The sequence below is a fragment of the Papilio polytes genome, unplaced genomic scaffold, assembly GCF_000836215.1.
Source record: "Papilio polytes unplaced genomic scaffold, Ppol_1.0 DF823691.1, whole genome shotgun sequence".
NCBI lineage: Eukaryota > Metazoa > Arthropoda > Insecta > Lepidoptera > Papilionidae > Papilio > Papilio polytes.
In genome coordinates, this window is record NW_013525513.1 from 689,283 (window position 1) to 708,963 (window position 19,681).

The window sequence follows — 19,681 nt, forward strand, 5'->3', positions numbered from 1 at the left end:
TTTTTCGTTTTGTTAATTTCAAACTTTCAAGTTAATAGACAAAGATAGATATAATTGAATGCAAGATATTTACACTTTATAACAAATAAATTAACAAAACTATAAAGTTATTATAGGTTTAATTATTTTTTTACATAAAATTAATGTTTGGTTTTTAAAATTCACGACAAAAGTAAATATAAAAAGCAATCTATTGTCAGAAAAGTAAATGTCAGAATTAAAATCCTTAGTTATTGTTATCTTTAAGCTTAATACTATTCTATTCATTTTAATCAATTAATTCAATAGTATTCTGGACGATGTAAGAAGTTAAATTATGGGGTAGTATATCAAAATGTAAATAAAAAATAATAATCTGTGAAAGTTTAAAATTAGGCAACACATAAGTCATTATGTGACGTCATTATGGCCTGGTTGGGTTAGGTTTGCTGGAAATTTTTGTTAATAATCTTGTATTTTAGTATATTATATGTTGTGCTACTTATTTTAGTATAGTAATATAAATACCACAAATAGCAGCAGTAATTCTGGTGCCAAGAAACGTTTGTATCGGCGACGTTTTGTGGCGAAAATGAATCGCCATGAAGGTGGGTAATGATAATCAAAATTTGTGCGATGCTTTTGTCACTAAATTTCTTTGCGAAAATTTCAAAGTGTTATTTACTATTTGTTTTGAATTTGACTGTCATAGTGTTTACGATTTAATATTGCTTTAGTATTTACTGCTGGTTAATTACGTCTTTTCAGGAGTCAGCTGTGATTCTTGTTTAAAAAATAACTTCAGAGGACGACGATATAAATGTTTGATTTGTATCGACTACGACTTGTGCGCTGTGTGTTATGAATCCGGCGCGGTCACGAATCAACATACAACAGAGCATCCCATGCAATGTATCCTTACAAGAAGTGATTTTGGTGAGATCTTTGTGTAATCATCATTTTGTCATCAGTGACCTGACCTAGTTTTTAACTGTTCTCTTCAACAACAGTTAGTGCATATTGTTTGAAACAGAAACAAAACATTCATTTATCAAAAACAATATTCTAAGGATGTATTATGTCTTTGCAAAACCATATAACATTTTCATTCATTTGTTAGGATATCTTATTTACAGAATGAAAACATTATTATTTATTTATCTTTATATTTTAGTACAAATATGGTATAAAAATCCTTGGCCAGATTTAGCTTATTTTGAGCATGTGAAAATTCTATATTTTTATGTATATCTGATATATTTAACTAATGTAACATAAGAACTATGTTTAATGACATAAAAGATAGTTAATTTCAATTTTTATTTATGACTCATTATTTCATTTATATTGGTAATAACTGTTGCTCGGGACTTTTACTCACTGATAACATAGCTTTATAATGCCGAAAGAATTTTTAAAATCAGTCCAGTAGTTTTTGAGTTATTTCAATACATACTAAAATCCAAATCTTTCCTCTTTGTAATATTCATATAGATGACATTAAAGTAAAAACTTTATAAGTTTACTATATTTTAAATAAAAAATACTATTTAAACCAAAATGATTTATTGTCACTTAAAATTTTCAGACCTTTACTATGCGGGTGAGTCACAAGCTTTGGAACAACCGCAGGCATACACATGTCCTTTCTGCAACCGAATGGGCTTCACAGATACTGCGCTTATGGAACATGTAACGGCTGAACATGCAGATACAACTCTTGCTGTAAGTTTTGTAATCTATGATATATGCTTTTACCACATTTTAGAGGTTAATTGGTTCAAAAGGCAAAAAATTCCTATTGGACCAATGCTTAAGTAACATCCTTAACAAATTTGTAGACAAAGGAGTAACTTTGTGAAAAAGTTTTAATCAGAAAAGTACAGTAAGGATTGCATGACTTATATGTCTGGCTGTAAAATTCAATAGAATTGACATTATAACATACTTATTTTGTCAATTCTCCCTATAAGGCTGTTATCACAGACTTTTTAAATATAGACATGTTTGTATCGTCTAAACATTGAAACTTTCTAAAATAACCCATAGACAATAAATGAAATTGTCTGCCAGTGAAATATGTAAATATAATTTGTCATTTATTTGAATTTTATTATGCTATATTAAGATTGCAATGCAGTTAATATCTATAGTGAGCTGCTAATAGTCTTGTAATTATAAGTTGATTCAGTGCTATAATGAAATTGATGCCCAATAACTTTTATTGAATGTGATTTTAAAAAATTGAATAGCTTCGGTTTTTACTTTTTCTTTTCAATATTTACACCAGCGGTCGCCTCATTATTCACCACAAGAATAAAAAATAAGTGACATATAATATTTCTGCATACATGTGCTACCTTCTCGTCAAAGTCCCGTCAAAATCGGTCTAGCCATTCAAAAGATTATCCAGAGAAAATGTGGCGTAACTTACAGACAGATGGACAAGAATTTACACAAATTTTCTTTTTGATAACAGCATCATCACATCATGTTCACGAAATATGACTTTTTTTCCAATATTACATTGAGAAGTTCCAATTTTAAAAGACATATATTAAGGCCAGGCCCTTTCTCCAAAATCCTTGTTTTTTTGTTATTTAAAACTACTCGGCACATGTGCTGGTCTTCCATGTGGATTTTGGATTGCATGGTTAATTTTGCCTTATATGTTATTATTTAGTTCAAATTAAGTGTTAAATAGTAATTGCATAACATGTATACTATTATGAACACATAGTAATTAGTGTATTTTTACATTTCAGGTGGTATGCCCAGTTTGCGCCTCACTGTCGGGCGGCGAGCCAAACTTTGTGACTGACGACTTTGCTGGACATCTCACACTCGAACACCGGACCGGACCCAGAGATCTCATCTCTTTTCTCATATCCTTTTTCATAGAATACTTTAGTATAGTTTATTTATATCATATGCATGTCTTTAAAAGTGCAATATTTTCGCTTCTTAATTGATCTCATTGGATTCATAAGAAATCAAATATGGAAAATAATTTTATATGACTTGTTAAAATTGGTTAAATCCAAGTTATATATACACCAGTTTTATTGAATTTTTTTTGTTTACTAGATAAGTAACATACTCTTTCCATGAACATTGAACATGCATTACATAAGCTTAATAACAGATTTAACTTATGAAGCCATACAAACACCTAATAATTCTGTCTCACGGTTTGTAACAAAACTGTACTGTACTGTGGTGTTGTTTTAAACTTTTTTAATGTAATTCATAAATTTACCTTTTAAACATTCTTATATTAAGCAGATAGTATTTAAGCAATATAATTATGAAAATTTTTTATTGTTACATTCCTATCACTTTGTTCAAATAATGCATTTCTCAAAAATATATCATAGACATAAGACCTTTATAAGTCAAATAGCTTTTGCCGCAATGTTGTCCACCTGAATAAAAAAGAATAGCTCAAAATTCTCACATATGCGTCAAATTTCATAGAAATCCTTTAAGCCGTTTAGGTGCTAGAGTGACAAACATCCATCCATTTAAATTTTCGCATTTATAATATTAATACGAGTTTGAAGTATGATATGTTGAGTATGTTGATATTGTAATGTATTGTGTATGAATAATAACTTAACTGCATTGTACGACGAGCCGAGCGGCATCCGGCACGGCGGCGTGCGGCGCATACCCGCCTCCGGCCGCGGCGTCAGTCGCGCGAGGCGCACCAACATGCAGTTCAGGTAACTAACACATCATCACCATCATCCTGCCCTTGTCCCTAAGGGCCGGCACAGCATGTACTACTCTTACATCTTTATCAGCCTTCATATCTGAATTCACTCCCTTCTTAAGCATATTTTAATAGCACATATATGAGAATGTGCCATCTCAACTGGTGAGATACCATGAGCTTACAGATGATAAACATGAAAACCCAATTGTGACCCTCCTGACCCTTCCATCCATTATAAGCAAGGAATTGATAGAAGATAGATATCTTTTTTCGGTTTGTCCTCTTTTATCTATGCTCGATTAGCCTTGTCTGTATAACACTAATTTACCAAAAACATGTTCATTGTATAGGTATTTTTTATCTATCTATAACCCCTACCTACTTGAATAAAAAAGGTATACATTTTGCACTATATCATCCCTAATTTAGTTTAGACTAGTCCCTAATTAGTATATGAAATGATGTAGTACAACGACGTCACCAAGAACTCGATAATAAATAGAAAAACTACTTTGAATAAGATATTAACCCTTCGATAGTGTCCAATGTGACGAACTAATTTAAAAAAATTACCTTTTTTCCTGTACTTATTTCATATGTAAAAATGTAACTACTAAAAATCATTTTGCTTTGTTAGAAACAACTCCTTCGAATTATGGGTTAATAATAGTTGACCCTGTAGACGTAGCTTATACGATAGGCTTAGCGCCTGCTATGATGTATGTATGTGATATACGCAGAGTGTGATGTGGCATGTTGTGTGTTTGTTTAAGCAGCGATTGGCACGTTGTTCGCAGCACCGGCGGCGGCATATCGTCGCTGTCGCCGTCGTCGCGCGACGCCGTGGTGGACCCCATCGCGGAGCTCCTCTCGCAGCTGTCGGGCGTGCGGCGCGGCGCCGGCCAGCCCGGCACGCAGATGCAGCTGCAGCTGGAGCGGCAGCAAGCAACTGTAACAGACTTTTTGTTTTATACTATAGGGGGTAAAACGGCCACCAGAATTCGCAAAAATGGTGATAAGTCCGCTGCCCATATATCCGTATTTGCAGATTTGCAGATGTGTTGCTTTTAATCATCACAGGAACGCACAGAAAGATGATATTGACAGGCTATTTGTTTCAAACGCCATTTTTTGCATTATGTTTATGTTATTATATTATTTTATGTTTTTTTTTGTTTCTAAAATGAAGACTTTACATGGCTCTCATGAACATTTAACCTAATGGCGCTTAAAACAAATAGCCTTTCACCCATCGATATTGTCCCTATGTGGCCACATCTTAGTAAAATCTACTTTCACCGTTCTCATCCTTCCTTGCACGAAAATGGTGGAAAGGCTAGAGGATGCGTGGCTTACATTAACTAAACGGTCATCATAAATGAAAGTTTGAAAAAAGTGATCGGTTTAATAAAACCAGCAACATATGTAGTTTTTTTTTACTTTTGGCTAGTTTGTGAGTATAATGGTATATGCGCAGGCCGCCCGCCAGCAGCTGGAGCGCCTGCCGCGGCGCGCTGCCACCTCGTCCAGCAGCGCCGCCGCGCCCCCGCCCGCCGCGCAGCCCGCCGCGCCGCCGCCGCACCCGGACGTCTCCGAGTACACCTTCCTGCTCTCAGCCTTCCTAGGTACATATACATCTATCTAAAATTATCATGCCATTTAAGCTTTTGCCTAAGATTTCGTCCGCAAGGTATTAAAAAAAAATCTGGAAATATATTACCCAATAGTCCTATGTTACCATGAGAGAGATTTTCTTGGGAGTGAGTCATAATGTAAATTTCTAATGCCAAAAGGGTTTTTAAATTCGATCTACTTTTGAAAATTTCCAGTTTATTTGTTGCACGCTAAAAATACAAACATGACATTATATGAAGATGTAAACTACTAATTGCCGGAATAACTCTTCAAGTAGATACTTAGTAAGACCCAAATTGCAGTTTAATTATGTGAAATCTATATTTAGTGACAATTTTAGAAATTACTAAACATCACTAAGAGCAGCACTAAGTATTGTAGTAATGCCCAGATTAGACTACGGAGCCATAATTTAACAATCAAATGAAGATTGTCAACTTTGAGTGTTGCATTGGTAAAATTAATATGTTTCTGTGATGTTCCAGATGCGACAAGCTCTGCTAGCAACGAGGAGGCGGAGTCCCGTGCGGCGCTGCTCCGCGGGCTGATGCTGGCGTCGCTGGGGCGCGCGCCCCCCGCGCCGCCGCCCGCCCTGCCGGCGCCCCCCGCGCCCCCCGTGCAGCCCGCGCCCCCCGCGCACCCAGCACCCCCCGCACACCCCACGCAGCCCGCACAGCCCGCGCAGCCGCCGCCGCGCACCAAGCCGCAGCCTCGCACCAAGGTACTATCGGGAAATGTTGCGGTGTTAAAACTCAAACAGTCGTGTGAATATAATATGAATATGAAAACAGTTTGGTTTTGACGCAGGAGATGTTTCATATATTAGCCTCTATATCTGCGTGGCTTCTCTATCGATTCAAACTAACAGCTAGACAATGCATTTTTTAAAAAGTAGAATACCTTGAAAGCCTCTTACTATACCTTAGTAAGAGAGTGTCTTAAGCTAGCTGCATACGCATTCCTGACACGTGTGTAGGCCATGTTTTAACTGTGTAGTTGAACTGTCAGTTAAAATTTTGCTACACACGCACTGAACTGTAACTTTAACTGAATATTTCGACTCTTCGGATAAAACTCTCACTTAGAACTGAGCATCTGTACTGGGGTTTAGTTCGGGTTTACTAAAGAAAGATGTTTTTTCCAATAGTAAATGCATATGCGTTTTGTAGTTTCGTGTGAGCATATATTTTCAGTGTTGTATATCGTACATTTGTTGCAGGAGGCGGCGGCGCGTGCGCACCCCGGCGCGCGGCAGCTACCCGAAGGTAGGTAGGAGCGCCGCGCGGCGAGCCCCCGCCCGCCCCGCGCCCCGCGGCCCCGCCAGCCCAGCTAGACCCGCGCGCACCCCGCGGCACCCCGCGACACCCCGCGCAACCCCGCGACATACCTACACAGGGATCGTGAACTACACTAACAGGGCCACAATTAACTCTATCATACTATTGAACTATTGAATAGGGTTGCCACATTGCCTTTACCACGATAATCGCGATAGCTTTATTTTTAACACAAAACACCCGAAGTATTTGGTTTTGCGTGTTTATATCATACAACCAAAAGTTGATGTAGTTTGTAACACTAAACTGTGAAGTTTGCGAAATACTCACATGTGCAGATTCGAGCTTGTAGCATACTTCACAGTCTTTATTTTTCATCAAACATTGGCATGTTGTTAACAAATTATGTCCACAATGATAAGTCAACATAAAATTTAATGTTGACCAGGATTGACGATTCTTGGTACTGTTTAAAAAAAATACTTAAACACAGTAAAATTTTACTAAAAACAAAGAATAATTATAGAAACAAAATGTAATTACTTTAATTATTTAAATTTTGCGTTTTACGATAATATACTAATATAAAGGATGTTACGAAATAAGTTGTGTGCTCCTTCTCTAATGAAATTTTGATCGAAATTATGTAAAAGAGTCGTATCCCAAATATTTTGTGACGTGTGTAAACTCTTCCAAGCAGCTGACGTGCAGCTGGTCAGTGTCCATCGTGCCCCTACTATGAATTACAAGGTCTTATGGTTATTAAGTGGTATTTACCGAAGTGTACTATAATAGTACCGTAACCGTAACCGTACCACGGTGCGCTGTAAGTGTGTGCGGGTCGCGAAACGAAAAGGTCTCGAAGTGTTCCCGCGGGCGAGAACTGATCGACTTTACTTGTATCTGTATCGTATCACACCGTACGCCAACTACGAAGAAACATTCGGCAACGAAATTGTAGTAAAACATTTAGATATATTGCTGAATATTTCATTCGAAGTTAAATTTTTTATGCACTTCACTGTAGTGGATGCGGTCCGATGCGAGCAGTGTTAGCAGTGCTTAACAGCCGCCACATATGTGTGTCAGAAACGAAGTCAAATGCCGATAAATTGTTACGTAGCATAAACATATGACACGGAGATATTTTTAAAATGTTACAGTTTGGCTTTAATTCGAATACGTCGAACTAGAAATGTATCACCCAAATCTGTCAAATATCACTCACAGTATCAAAATTACTCGAGCGTAGTATACTATGACGTGTCAAATTACAACTGTTGGAAAGGAAAGGTGTACATAATAGTTGAGATTTAACAATAAATTTGATTGTGAGAATGTAATGTATGGGCATGTGATGACGTCACCGCCGGCGGGCTGCGCACGCGCCGCTGCAGCGACAGTGGGGGTCAGGCCGGTGATACATCACTAACTGGACTTTCATTGTTTTTGCTAACACTTATTAGTGGATGCTTATGTTTGTTTTGTTGGCTTTCGAAATATCAGTGTGATTTTCCTTTAATATAGAAAATAAATAGATATGGAATGTTTTTATTGACTTACGTAAGGTCAAAACGATCATCGAATAAACAGCTTGAAACAAATATACACATATTTTTTTGGTTTGTTACATGCCGGAGGTGTTACTTTTAATTTATATTTCACGGTTAATTTTCAAAATGTTTTATGCATTAGCGATTTAGTTTAAAATATTTAATATTGTAAATTAAGTTAAATGTGTACAATAATTTATAGATAATGCATATGTATAAAGTGTTTGATGTAATGCCTTATCATTAAAGTCACTCATCTAAAATTTCATTGTTTGAGATAATGAAGAATTAACTTACATTCAAATTGTCACTAGCTACTCAACGGAAGTGCTTCTTAGTATGGTAATTATACTCCAGCATTACAAAATGTTTGTATGTACCCTAATTAAATTCTATAATATTTAAAAGTTTTTTTATTTCTTGACGTTTAGTGTTCATGTTCCTTTAACCTTTACTAGTTGTGTTTTCAATTTAAAGTGTACAATTTTATTTCGTTTGTATACTGTTCTGTTATAAAAATATAACATAACGAGGGCCCTGTATTCATGATGCGAATTATATTAAGTACTTATAAGAAAAGTGTAATCTTAAGAAGCAATAATTTATATGTAAGTAAGCTTTTACTAAAAGCTTTATAATAAAAGTTTTATCACACTACTACTTTTAAATCCCCCAACTTCCTTTCCCAAATGTTCTTACCTAAGGAAGTTATCGAAAATTTTATGTCAATATTAAAATGATATTATACATCAGTCAGCTCTGTCCTTATTTTGGCAATGAAGAAGGAATAGTTCAAAAACTATAGCCAATAGCAGCAAAACAAGATTACCACGGTAATTTAAATCCTAGATAATGGCAAGAGCCATTTGATTTTTGCTATAGAAAGTTTTACTGAGTACAAAAATAAAATAAAGTCCTGAAATATTTAAACGAAGCCGCATGGGTACAACTAGTATTTTGATAACTTCTCTTTGTCTATTTTAATCTATAATCTTTGATTGTCACTGTCATTTGTTTGTCGTTGTCTAAATGTCAATGTGTTTGCGAAAATCCGAGTAAACAAATTTTTCCAAGGAAATAAGTTTCATTTGAAGAAATATAAATAATATACAATGGCTGATTCAACAGTAACTGATGTAAGCAAGATGAAAGTGGTTGAATTAAGAAAAGAGTTGAAATCACGTGGACTGTCTTATGTCGGCGACAAAGCGGAGCTTGTGGCTAGGTTGCAAGCCGCTATAGCGCAAGACGACCACGGAGATATCAACTTAGATTCAGATGAAATAGATTCTGACGGAGTTCTAGAAGATGAAGACGATAAAAGCCACACAGACATATTAGACGATTCCGCCGTAGATACACTAAACGAGGAATTGGCACTTGAAGAACATCCCGATAAACCTACAATTGAATCAAAACCCCAGAGAACATTAAAAAGAAAAATAAATGCCCCATCCGCAGAACCGGCCAAAGAAAAATCACAAGATACAAAAGAATCTGGTACAAAAAAAATTGTACTGAATAGAGCCATATCCTTTACACCTAAACAAACTGAGGAAAATGTAGAGACAAAATCCGAAGAACCTCCGCCATCCAACGTTAGCAAAGTCAAACTAGTTACAGACATAGATCCCAAGACTAGGTTGGAGATGAGAGCCAGACGATTTGGCTTGCCTGTAAAAGTGACAGAGGCAGAGAGGAAAGAAGCTAGAAAGCAACGGTTCCAGAGTTCAGAGCAAAATACCATCAGCTCTGCAACTCCTGGCTCGTTACAAGATAATCTGGAGAAACTTAAGCAGAGAGCTGAACGATTTGGACAGTCTGTATCCTCAATAATGGCAGACATTGAAAATAAAGAGAGGTTAGAAAAACGTAAGGCAAAGTTTAATGCTGCAAAATGAGTTGACATAAATTTTAAGTTACTTTCATTATTAATTTACAGTTAAGGACATTACTAATTTTAGTAATAAAATAGTATTCAATAAGTCATTTAATAAAGTGGTAATAAATCAACTTGCATGTATTAATCCCGGAGGAGTCTTTAAAAATTTGAAGTCATTAAATAAAAATGCTAAGAAATTTTGTTACTACTTAAACATAAGTGGAAATATAGGCAGTAATGTTACTAGTCCATAAAGTTCAAAATATCAAATTCCTGCATATAACCCTTAGACAATGTCACTACATAACAAAATAAAGTGTCTATCACAAATAAATATGTTTACTCTACATAAAATATATCCCCATAATATACTAATTTACATTAAATAAAATATTCCGATATAAATCAAATTTATTTAATTATTATTAAATGGTAATTCAACAAAGTATTCTGTAATGTTTGCACTGTTGGTAACATGTATGGATGTTTTATCAGGATTTGTTTGATTCTCTTCCTTGTCACTTAAAAAATCTTGTGGAATAAATAAACCATACTCTATATTAGGCTCTTTACATAACAAAGTCCATCTTTTAGCTATATCTTTATGTAAAGATTTTCTAAAAACTAAGCAATGCATATGTTTAAACTTTTCATATTTAATTCTAGAAAAACCTAAACATGCTAAAGTGTATCTCCAACATTTCATTAATCTAGAATTGGCTCCAACATGCTTAGAATCTGGAGTGTTTATTATCAATATTCCTCCTAGTTTTAAAAGATTGTAAGCTCTCACACATGCCTCTATTCTTAATTCGGAATTGGGAATGTATTCAAGCAGGAAGCAGAATGTAACTATATCATAAGAGTTTTCTTCTAATTGGTTTATTCTATGGTTTTCTATAATGATTTCTTTGTCAATGCCAACATTTAGAAAATCACATTGGTAGACAGAATTATTTGCTGGGCACAGGTCAATTGCCAGTACATCCAAGTATTCATAATTTTTAAATGGATTATAACAGCTGCCTACATCAAGCAATTTTAAAGGTAAGGTAAATTGTTCTATACTATCAATATTAATATCAATTTTGTTTGATATGTCTATTTCTTTTTCACGAAATTTTACATACTGTTCATTAATGTAATAATTATAGCAAAAATCAGCAGACCATTGTATTCGAGACACAACATGTGATTTATCCAAACAATTGTTATCCCAATGTACAGTTGCTAATCGTTCCATACATTTTGCATACTTTTTTAAAACATCTTCATTTTCACAATGTTCAAGCCATGCTCTATGAAATCCTATTTTTGAAGAAGACTTTCTCAAAGAAGCGTGTACTTCCTTAATATAGTAAGCCAATTCTTTGTGCTCTTCAGTAGCCATGACGTCTGAATGAATTTTAGATTATTTTATATAGATTTAAATGTTTTTCGTGACATTGGAAAATTAAATGAAATATGAACATTTTTAACTCATAAATGGGTATTGCGTATACAGTATTGGTTCGAACTTGTTTGACATTGACAGTTGTGGTTGTGTTTACGTCGATTTTTTAAATCGCAAAAAGATAAAATTTAAAACACATCCTTGGGCCAGTTTTATAAAAAAATGCGTACGAAATAGAGTTATATTCAAATTAGTTAACATAATAATGAAAGCCTAGAAAAATCACTAAGCTTTTAAAGGTATATTAATTTTTTTTTTAAGAATTACAGATTATATACTACAACCAACCTGGCAATACTAGTCTTTGCTGTCAAAACAAAATAAATTAACAAAAAGGTGGAGGCGCTAAAATTATTTAATTTGGATTAGTTATTATTTTAAACAATATGAGTCAGATATGGGAAACCGAAGGCCAACATTCTGATGACATCGTTGACCAAATACTATTAGACTACGACAAAACGATAATGTCAATACCCGATATAGAAAATGAGCCCCATTTACTTATATCTAAAGTAAGCTTCTATTTATATATTATTGTCTACTTTAAATCCTTGTATTAGCTTTGATTGGAAATTTTAATTACAGGTACGTAAGCACTATATGGAGTATATAATAAAACTTTTGTCAGTAAACTATGAAAAACATCAAAAGCAATTTAACAAAAATATTCGTTTACCAAGCGCAATATGGAGGTGTGCGAAAATTATAGAAATGACTGCCGCTCAAACTTGCATGGTAGTTCAGATATATAGAAAAAATATTGTCGGTGTTGTATGTATCGATATTTTACCTTATTTTTTTAACATTCCATGTGCAAACTTGAATTATTTAAATATTTCAGATTAATGAATTAAAACAGGACACGACCAAGGGTAAACTGTATAAGACTTTGTATGATTTTTTAAATACAACCCCAAAGAATGAGAAGAGAGTACAAACTACACTAAATAAGTCTAATAATTGTACATGTCAATGTACTTGCAATCAGAGGAGAAAGCGGCGTCGGGAAAATATTCAAAATCAAACCATAACTGATAATGTAACATCTACACCCAGTGAAAAACTACTAGATCCCAGTAATAACAGTCCAGAACAGACAATAACAAAGCTAACAGAAGTCAGTGTTATGACAATGAATAATGTACCCCCTGAAACACCTCTCCATACACAAAATGTAGAACCACAAGACTCTGATAATTTACTAAGACAATTAGAGATACTATTCCAAGATGACAATAATGAGGATGATATTTTTGAACAATCATTATGGAATGATCCGAATCCTGCCAATGAAGAAATACCCAATGACAATAATAAAGATAATTGTGAACCAGTAAATATAATAGAAAGTAATAATATATCAACTGCAAATATTACCCAATCTTTAGATGAAAAATTAGCATCTTTAGCTGGACATTTTGTTGAGAACAATGACAATAATACAAAGTCAACTAATAAAAAAACAAATCCAACATCCAATAAATGGTTGTGTGAAGAATATTTTATGAAGTTACAGCTATATGAAATATTGGACCAATTGAGGGATTGTAATAGAGCAAAGCTTGCCAGGGTTAGTAGAATAACTTATTTCTTAATGTAATTGTGGTATCTAACAAATATTGTTTTAAACTTTGATTTAAAAGAATACTTTTTATGTATGTATGTATATGTTTTGACAAATAAAATCTGACATTGTTACTGTTAAAAAAAATTATGATGCAACCTGAAAATATTGTCAACATAATTCAAAGATATGTGTTAAGTCAACCTGTTGTGGGCCAGAAGTCACCATTAACTTAGGGTAGGCACCAAACTCCATAGTGAGCTGATAATAGTGATAAATAAATAACATTCTGTCTTACTATAATTTAATTATTTACAGTATGTTTATATTTGCATTATCAGACAATCTCGTAGTGTTCCACAAATACCTAGTTTTTAGAACATTTTTTATGCATTTAAGACCAATAGGATACAATTTATAAAGGTTTATTTAATCTTTTGTAATTACAGGTAAAAGATATATTGAAAGATATATTTGGAGAAGATAGTGATGATGAAGGTGTTATGTCACCGCTGGAAGAGACACCCGAGTTTGTGAGGAGTTGTAAAGAGAGAATAGCACCCTGGGTGGTGAAAGTTCTCACCCCATTCTATATCAAAGGTCGGATAAAAGGAAAAGCCTTGTTTAAATCACTTGCTAAACATTTAATTAGGCTTATATACCAGTGTAGTAAATATCCAAGTAAGTATCTTTTATAAAGATAGATTTCCACTGTGAAAATACTTTTCAAACTTGAAATATTAATACAATTAATAACACATTAAACATGAACTTATGATAGAAAACCAATATATTACCTTAAAATGTAATAATGTAGTATTAGTAATGTGAATTAAAAAAAAAAAACCTAAAACAAGGTGTAAATCGCAACCTTGTGTCTATGTAGAAGCCATAAGCCAGTATTAAAATATTGTGCGCTGCTATATGTATGAAAAATCTATATTTACAGATGAATATGAAGTGAAAAGTTTTGTAAATGATTTTCTTGAGAGCCACAAAGTCATTAGATGTGAAGCAGACTTTAAACAATTCAGAATTAACAATATTTGACTGAGGAGAAATTTTGGAAGCAATCATGTTCCTTCGCCTATTTACCATTGTGGTAAACGATTTTCAACAATTATATCTATAAAATAGGTAATGTTTTTGAATAATTAAAATATCAGAGTGAGAAAATACAAAAGTACAGAACTGAACCTAATTAGATAACATAATTTACAGTCCATCCATTATTTAATCTATCATTTAGTCTGAAAAATAAATAAAGTCCCCCACCACAGTGGAAACTCTTAGATCTCAAACCTTGTAAATCGATAACAATAATGTTCTCTTCCACCCTTCCACTGAACCCTTAAATACCTTATCTTATAAGTCTATCCATGCCTGTAAAAAGGAGTTATATTATTTTTAACAGTATTATTGCTCGTAATTTAAAACCCGTCCAAATTGAATTAAAAAGTTCTTTTATTATTAATAAAATCTTATGATTATTATCTACTAGTTTATGTTCTAATCTCATGACAATTAGTATAGCAATATTTAAAAATATTGTAAACAAAGGTTAGTTATTATTTAGACATATTATCTCAATAAGGGTCCATACACACAGAGCAGAACAGGGGGTGGAACAAATTTTTTTTAATGCAAAAATTGTTTGAATCAAGGTATACTTCTACTTTGCACATCTTTTTTTATCAAAAGTAAGCATGTAAAGAATTCTAAAGTAAAATTTACCTTGCTCCAATCTAAATTTCATTTGTTCTGCTCTATGTTTTGGTGTGTATGAACCCTTAGTATCATATTATTAGTTTTATTATTTTGTATAATTTATAAAATTCTCCAAACATATGTCAATTAATAATATTTGATTATAATGAAAAATAGGAGCAGGTTTCCTTTAATGATTACAATTTCTGTGTGGTTAATTATTTAAGTGATACAAATTCTGTTGTACCCTGGACCACTAATCTTAAAAAAGATGGATGGCGACTGTTTAGAGTAAGGTAACTAGTAACTGGCAAGACTAGTGAGGCTATAAATAAGGACTGTCTTAATTTGTATAGTTAGGATTGTTTTTATTCAGACAGGGAAGTATAGTCTGTCAGAGGTATGTTTGAGAAACAGGCATACTAAAGTAATTTTCCTTGTATAATTGATATTTGTTGATTAGATAATCTATAAAATAGGTGTATTACAAAGACCAGTGAAACTACAAGGTACTTTAAAATACTCAGATCTTATTTTGCACACCAAATTGTGTATCATTTGAAATATGGTTTATGAAATTAAGTGATACCTCTATTTGTTCTTCTGTTTCTAAAATGGCAGGCATTCTGTGATGTAACCATTCTAATTTACTGCTTGAATCCATAGTTATAATAGTGTATGAATAAATAATGATATCATTTTCTTGCCAAATGTTATACAGCCCAGCTATATATAATAGTTTGATGCCTTTCCATCCACTTTTTTCATCATAACTGTTTTGCCATGTGCTACAGTCATCAATCTGGAATTTTATAAATAATTAAAAAGCCATTTAAAAATTTATTCTTTTATACAAATAATACTTATCAAAATAATAATTACCACTGGAAACATTTACACACCAAAGTTAATAAAACAATCAGTATTTAAAATATTATTCCACATCAAGGCCTAAGAAATGTTGAAAACAAAAAGTAACTTGCAATTTTTTTGCTTAAGGTTCAACATTCACCAAAAGAATTGTCTGTTAATATATAAACAATTTTTGACTTTCTTTAAACATGTTGAGAACTGTTTAAATAAAATATTCAGAAACACAGCATGTGTTTTTATTTCTTCATGTTAATAGATTTATGATGCTACATGCTAAAATGTTGGTAGGACCAAAATATGCAAGAGTGGTATTTTTGAAGGTAGTTTTAAATATCTTACCTTTATGTGTTCTTCTTGTGGAGTGTACATGTAAAAAGGTTGCTTAACTTTATTTTTAACAGTAGTTTGCCATTCGTAATAACCCTCAACCATTATTATACATCTGCCTCCATTTAACAAAATAGGGCTATAAAGTTTTGATGTTCTTATGTTCTCTATTCGACAATTATTTGTACTTAAATTATTTGTGCGGTAGTTACCCTTAAACAAAAGGAATGAGGTATAGCATATTTTTAAGCACATTAACCAGATGATATATACAAAAAGAACAATGTTTTGATTGTATATAACTTTAAGCTTGTCTTGAATTAAGTACTATGTTACATTGGCTTTCCTTAGATTCAAATATGAGAATGAGTAAACGTAAATATGCGTTAGAAGTTTAATAAAGCTATTAAGATTTTTCGTGCATATAAATCAAAGTACAGATTTTTGTACCTTATGCCATGGAGGTATTAGCCCCCACATCATAGGCTTTAAAATTCTACTGCCTTCAATACTTTTATAATTCTTAGAAGATATTAAGACTGGCGTAACATCAGTTGGTGCAATGTTATAAGAAGGTACGTATTCTTTTCCGTCATTATGCTCGTGTAGCCATTCTGGTTTATTAAAAGAATCTTTTTTCTTATCCTTGTAACTACAGGCACAACGAAGTTGTTCTTTATTTAATGATCTAGAAAATATTTAAAATTACTCAGTATTTACTATTAGTATTACAAAAACATGACTATTATGAAATATACACACAGTCCAGTTCGACCACACATATTAAACGTTCATAAAAGTTTCAATTTAATTTGATAAAATAATCAGTGATTTAAAATTTATGTTTTCCCGCGTAATCTGGCGATAGTGCAATGTGCAAGGCAAGTCACTGTAAGTTGAACTTGAAAGTTAAATATTCGTATCCGCACTGTGACCAGCACTTGCTTGACATTGACATTATCAACTGCCCTATACAACTTTGTGCCCTTCTTAACTTTTGAAAAGTATGCACATTTAGGATTTTCAAGTATTTTTTGTCCTCCTATGGATTCTTTAACATTTCTAGCATTTATGTAAAATGAAATTGTATTTTATTTCCGTATTTTTAACCTATTTTCTCAAGTATTTATCTATGGAACATTCACTGATTTCCTTATTTCACTGGACAGGCTATAGCAGTGGTATTTTGTGCATATTTGACTTTCGCCATTTTGGCGCTAGCGGCATCATTTAATAGCGGTGGTGAAAACTCGAACTAATAATGGAGATAAAATTAACTGGAATTAACCGTCAGTAACACTAACAGGTGCGTTTATGTCGAAACAAAATAAAAGCTGTCATTTTGAAGGAAGGAAGGACCAATAGGAGGACATCATTGTCAGTAATTGACAGTGACAATTAATTTATAGAATTACGAATTTGTGATAAGATTGGATAAAAGTGGTTTGGTTGGTTAGATTGAATGAAGGCAGACGAGGGTTACCAAACAATGTCAACCCAAATTTGTTGAAGACTCCGTATGGTACTTCAACAATGGCCTTCTAACTTTATTATTTTGTGATGTTTATTCGGAAATAAAACCATGTGGAAATATGTTACGCGTCGTATACGAGATGCTTTAGAGAAGAGTGTAAACCATTTCGATAAACGTAGTTCAACAGGCGTCGTAAATTCAGCTGGAAGCACCCTTTCGGAGGAGCAAAATAAACGCATAGGAGCACCATCTTGCTGGCAAAATCCACGAAAATGTTGGAAATCGTTTTGTAATGACAACGATACTAAAAGCAAAAGGTGGAATTTTGATGATCTAAATCGCACTTGGATTGGTGCCATAACATGGGTAAATATTACTTTTGGCTATATTGAGGCAATACTTATTTTTATAATGTAGACAAATACAACTTTAACTCATCAGTTATAGATAAGTTATCCTTATTTTTACCAAAAATAGTAAAACTGTAGTTCTAAGAAAGACCATCGTTATTTTTTCTTCTCCACATATGATAAGATTATTTAATACTGGTCATTTTATTACTATTTATTTCTTTATCTTACAGAGCAGTGCTTTGGTTATTGGTTGGTACACAAGTCAGCTTATCCATCTTAAACTCAAGTACAAATGCAGAGATGATGAAAAGAAATGTTATCCCGTCAACTGTTTGCTTTCATCACTGCACCCTTATATTAATTACATCAGTAAGAGTGCAGTTGAATTGAATTCAAGCAGAAAGATCGAAAAAGCTATAGCAAGTGTACCGATACATGTACATTTGTTATCTAATGAGAACAAAACAAATGAAAAAGCATCAACCAGTGGTAGCAACAGTTCTACAAGTACTGATGATGAACTTGGAGAGGTGTTGAACTCCATAGAGAACAGACTGGGCTTAGCTGCTATTGAAAATGGACAGCATCAAGATGGCCTAAATTTGCTGAGGTAAATAACTGCTAACTATGGATTTGTGAATTAATGTTGTTTTATATTTATGTAGCTTTGTTAAGATTGTTCAATATTGATATTTTATTTTAGATCTGCAGCAAACCGTAATCATGCACCAGCCTTGTTCAATCTGGGCTTATGCTATGAAATGGGCATGGGTGTAGCCATTGATGAGAAAATGGTGAGTTTTTGATTTAAGCTGTTGAATCTTACAAATATATTTTAGTGCTTACACTAATGAAACAAGTCATTTATAAGAAGCTGTTTTTTAACAAAATCTATTTCACAATTTCCACCTTTATAGGGTAGGAGAGGGCAGTTGCCCCCCTGACAATTATGTTGTTATAAACATGAACTGCTTCTAAAATCTATATTATTGAAATTTCAGGCAATGGAGTTGTATCGCATGGCAGCTACACAGCAGCATCCCGGTGCATTGTACAATCTGGGGATCTACTATGGTCAAGGTCGAGGTGGTCTAACCAGAGACACGGCCACAGCCAAGCGACTTCTGCGCTTGGCCGCTGTGCAAGGCCAGCAAGACGCCATCAAAGCTCTGAGCGGTCTCGATGACACACCACAACCACAACCATACAATGATAAATGGGAGAGTAACTTATATTCCCCCGACGAGAATTTTGCACCAACACATTCAGTGCTTTTTGTAGAAAATACTGGACTTAATTATAATGTTTTAGTTTGTTAAGTTGATTATGTAGGTGTTGGTTGCGCATTTATATTGTTTTTTTTTTTTTTTAGAAATACCAGATTTGTCATAAACTAACATTTTATATTTTAATCATTAGTGCTTCATATTTCAAGCACCTAATAGCTGAGGTGTACAAAAGGACTGCTTGCATCTAATTTTTTCATGTAGTTATAGAAAAATTTTGCTTGTCTTATTAGACAGCTTATTAGCTACAATTTAATATGCCTAGTTTAATAAATTGTACTGAAGCATATTTGCCTCTACCCCTCAGTCATGATAATCTGTAAAACAGATCTATTGTATAGATAATAGTTTTCTTAACATTTAGCCTCGGGCAAGGTTAACTGAGTTTACAAAGTCCTGACTTTGAAATATGTAAATTTCTTTAATATTTTACATTTTTAATCACTTTCTTTTAATAATTTTTATCTTGACTAAAATTACAGTAGTTAGAATGAAATCAAATTTCATTATAGGGTTTTCTATAGTTTTTACTTAATAAATTAAATTTTACTTGAATATTTTTTGTGTTTATATGTGCACTTGTTTTTGGATATACTA

At 33.3% G+C, this 19,681-nt stretch overlaps 6 protein-coding genes across 8 annotated transcripts; 4 read left to right on the plus strand and 2 right to left on the minus strand.

Moving 5' to 3' along the window:
- Positions 1-355: 355 nt before the first annotated feature.
- LOC106104279 (E3 ubiquitin-protein ligase KCMF1) lies at positions 356-8,569 on the plus strand. Of its 2 annotated transcripts, none has more exons than XM_013284279.1 (9): positions 356-587; positions 748-915; positions 1,568-1,704; positions 2,745-2,864; positions 3,610-3,704; positions 4,474-4,648; positions 5,175-5,322; positions 5,818-6,053; positions 6,552-8,569. In XM_013284279.1, the coding sequence occupies exons 1-9, from the start codon at positions 572-574 to the stop codon at positions 6,603-6,605; spliced, it is 1,149 nt and encodes a 382-aa protein (XP_013139733.1). In that variant the 5' UTR covers positions 356-571; the 3' UTR covers positions 6,606-8,569. The 2 variants fall into 2 exon arrangements, with proteins under 2 accessions (XP_013139733.1, XP_013139734.1); XM_013284280.1 differs by having other exon boundaries at positions 363-587; positions 4,495-4,648.
- Positions 8,570-9,178: 609 nt separating this feature from the next.
- LOC106104108 (SAP domain-containing ribonucleoprotein) lies at positions 9,179-10,175 on the plus strand. The gene has a single exon (XM_013284057.1). The coding sequence runs from the start codon at positions 9,275-9,277 to the stop codon at positions 10,061-10,063; it is 789 nt and encodes a 262-aa protein (XP_013139511.1). The 5' UTR covers positions 9,179-9,274; the 3' UTR covers positions 10,064-10,175.
- A 268-nt stretch (positions 10,176-10,443) lies between these two features.
- LOC106104187 (probable methyltransferase BTM2 homolog) lies at positions 10,444-11,584 on the minus strand. Its single transcript, XM_013284145.1, has one exon. The coding sequence runs from the start codon at positions 11,432-11,434 to the stop codon at positions 10,460-10,462; it is 975 nt and encodes a 324-aa protein (XP_013139599.1). The 5' UTR covers positions 11,435-11,584; the 3' UTR covers positions 10,444-10,459.
- A 159-nt stretch (positions 11,585-11,743) lies between these two features.
- Positions 11,744-14,434, plus strand: LOC106104185 (probable serine/threonine-protein kinase DDB_G0288147). 2 transcript variants are annotated; one of them, XM_013284142.1, is made up of 5 exons: positions 11,747-12,012; positions 12,086-12,271; positions 12,342-13,070; positions 13,514-13,745; positions 14,014-14,430. In XM_013284142.1, exons 1-5 carry the CDS (start codon positions 11,884-11,886, stop codon positions 14,112-14,114), a joined length of 1,377 nt encoding a protein of 458 aa, XP_013139596.1. In that variant the 5' UTR covers positions 11,747-11,883; the 3' UTR covers positions 14,115-14,430. The 2 variants fall into 2 exon arrangements, with proteins under 2 accessions (XP_013139597.1, XP_013139596.1); XM_013284143.1 differs by lacking the exon at positions 12,086-12,271 and having other exon boundaries at positions 11,744-12,012; positions 14,014-14,434.
- Positions 14,435-14,874: 440 nt separating this feature from the next.
- On the minus strand, positions 14,875-17,102 carry LOC106104189 (embryonic stem cell-specific 5-hydroxymethylcytosine-binding protein). The gene is made up of 4 exons (XM_013284146.1): positions 16,734-17,102; positions 16,422-16,659; positions 15,984-16,184; positions 14,875-15,573 (listed from the first exon to the last, which is right to left on the minus strand). The coding sequence occupies exons 1-4, from the start codon at positions 16,751-16,753 to the stop codon at positions 15,295-15,297; spliced, it is 738 nt and encodes a 245-aa protein (XP_013139600.1). The 5' UTR covers positions 16,754-17,102; the 3' UTR covers positions 14,875-15,294.
- Positions 17,103-17,342: 240 nt separating this feature from the next.
- LOC106104186 lies at positions 17,343-19,163 on the plus strand. Its single transcript, XM_013284144.1, has 4 exons — positions 17,343-17,811; positions 18,029-18,408; positions 18,502-18,592; positions 18,800-19,163. Exons 1-4 carry the CDS (start codon positions 17,554-17,556, stop codon positions 19,115-19,117), a joined length of 1,047 nt encoding a protein of 348 aa, XP_013139598.1. The 5' UTR covers positions 17,343-17,553; the 3' UTR covers positions 19,118-19,163.
- Positions 19,164-19,681: the final 518 nt, after the last annotated feature.

What these genes read in the sequence shown, in the direction of transcription:
- LOC106104279 (XM_013284279.1), top strand. An exon ending in CCTTACAAGAAGTGATTTTG is followed by an intron (nt 916 to 1,567) that starts GTGAGATCTTTG and finishes TAAAATTTTCAG; the next exon opens with ACCTTTACTATGCGGGTGAG. An exon ending in CGCACCAACATGCAGTTCAG is followed by an intron (nt 3,705 to 4,473) that starts GTAACTAACACA and finishes TTGTTTAAGCAG; the next exon opens with CGATTGGCACGTTGTTCGCA.
- LOC106104108 (XM_013284057.1), top strand. Translation starts at nt 9,275, where the DNA reads ATGGCTGATTCAACAGTAACTGATGTAAGCAAGATGAAAGTGGTTGAA.
- LOC106104187 (XM_013284145.1), bottom strand. Translation starts at nt 11,434, where the DNA reads ATGGCTACTGAAGAGCACAAAGAATTGGCTTACTATATTAAGGAAGTA.
- LOC106104185 (XM_013284142.1), top strand. Translation starts at nt 11,884, where the DNA reads ATGAGTCAGATATGGGAAACCGAAGGCCAACATTCTGATGACATCGTT. An exon ending in CCCATTTACTTATATCTAAA is followed by an intron (nt 12,013 to 12,085) that starts GTAAGCTTCTAT and finishes TTTTAATTACAG; the next exon opens with GTACGTAAGCACTATATGGA. An exon ending in CCAGTGTAGTAAATATCCAA is followed by an intron (nt 13,746 to 14,013) that starts GTAAGTATCTTT and finishes CTATATTTACAG; the next exon opens with ATGAATATGAAGTGAAAAGT.
- LOC106104189 (XM_013284146.1), bottom strand. Translation starts at nt 16,753, where the DNA reads ATGTGTGGTCGAACTGGACT. An exon ending in ATGTGTGGTCGAACTGGACT is followed by an intron (nt 16,660 to 16,733) that starts GTGTGTATATTT and finishes AATATTTTCTAG; the next exon opens with ATCATTAAATAAAGAACAAC. An exon ending in CACAAGAAGAACACATAAAG is followed by an intron (nt 15,574 to 15,983) that starts GTAAGATATTTA and finishes ATAAAATTCCAG; the next exon opens with ATTGATGACTGTAGCACATG.
- LOC106104186 (XM_013284144.1), top strand. Translation starts at nt 17,554, where the DNA reads ATGTGGAAATATGTTACGCGTCGTATACGAGATGCTTTAGAGAAGAGT. An exon ending in GGATTGGTGCCATAACATGG is followed by an intron (nt 17,812 to 18,028) that starts GTAAATATTACT and finishes TTTATCTTACAG; the next exon opens with AGCAGTGCTTTGGTTATTGG. An exon ending in TAGCCATTGATGAGAAAATG is followed by an intron (nt 18,593 to 18,799) that starts GTGAGTTTTTGA and finishes TTGAAATTTCAG; the next exon opens with GCAATGGAGTTGTATCGCAT.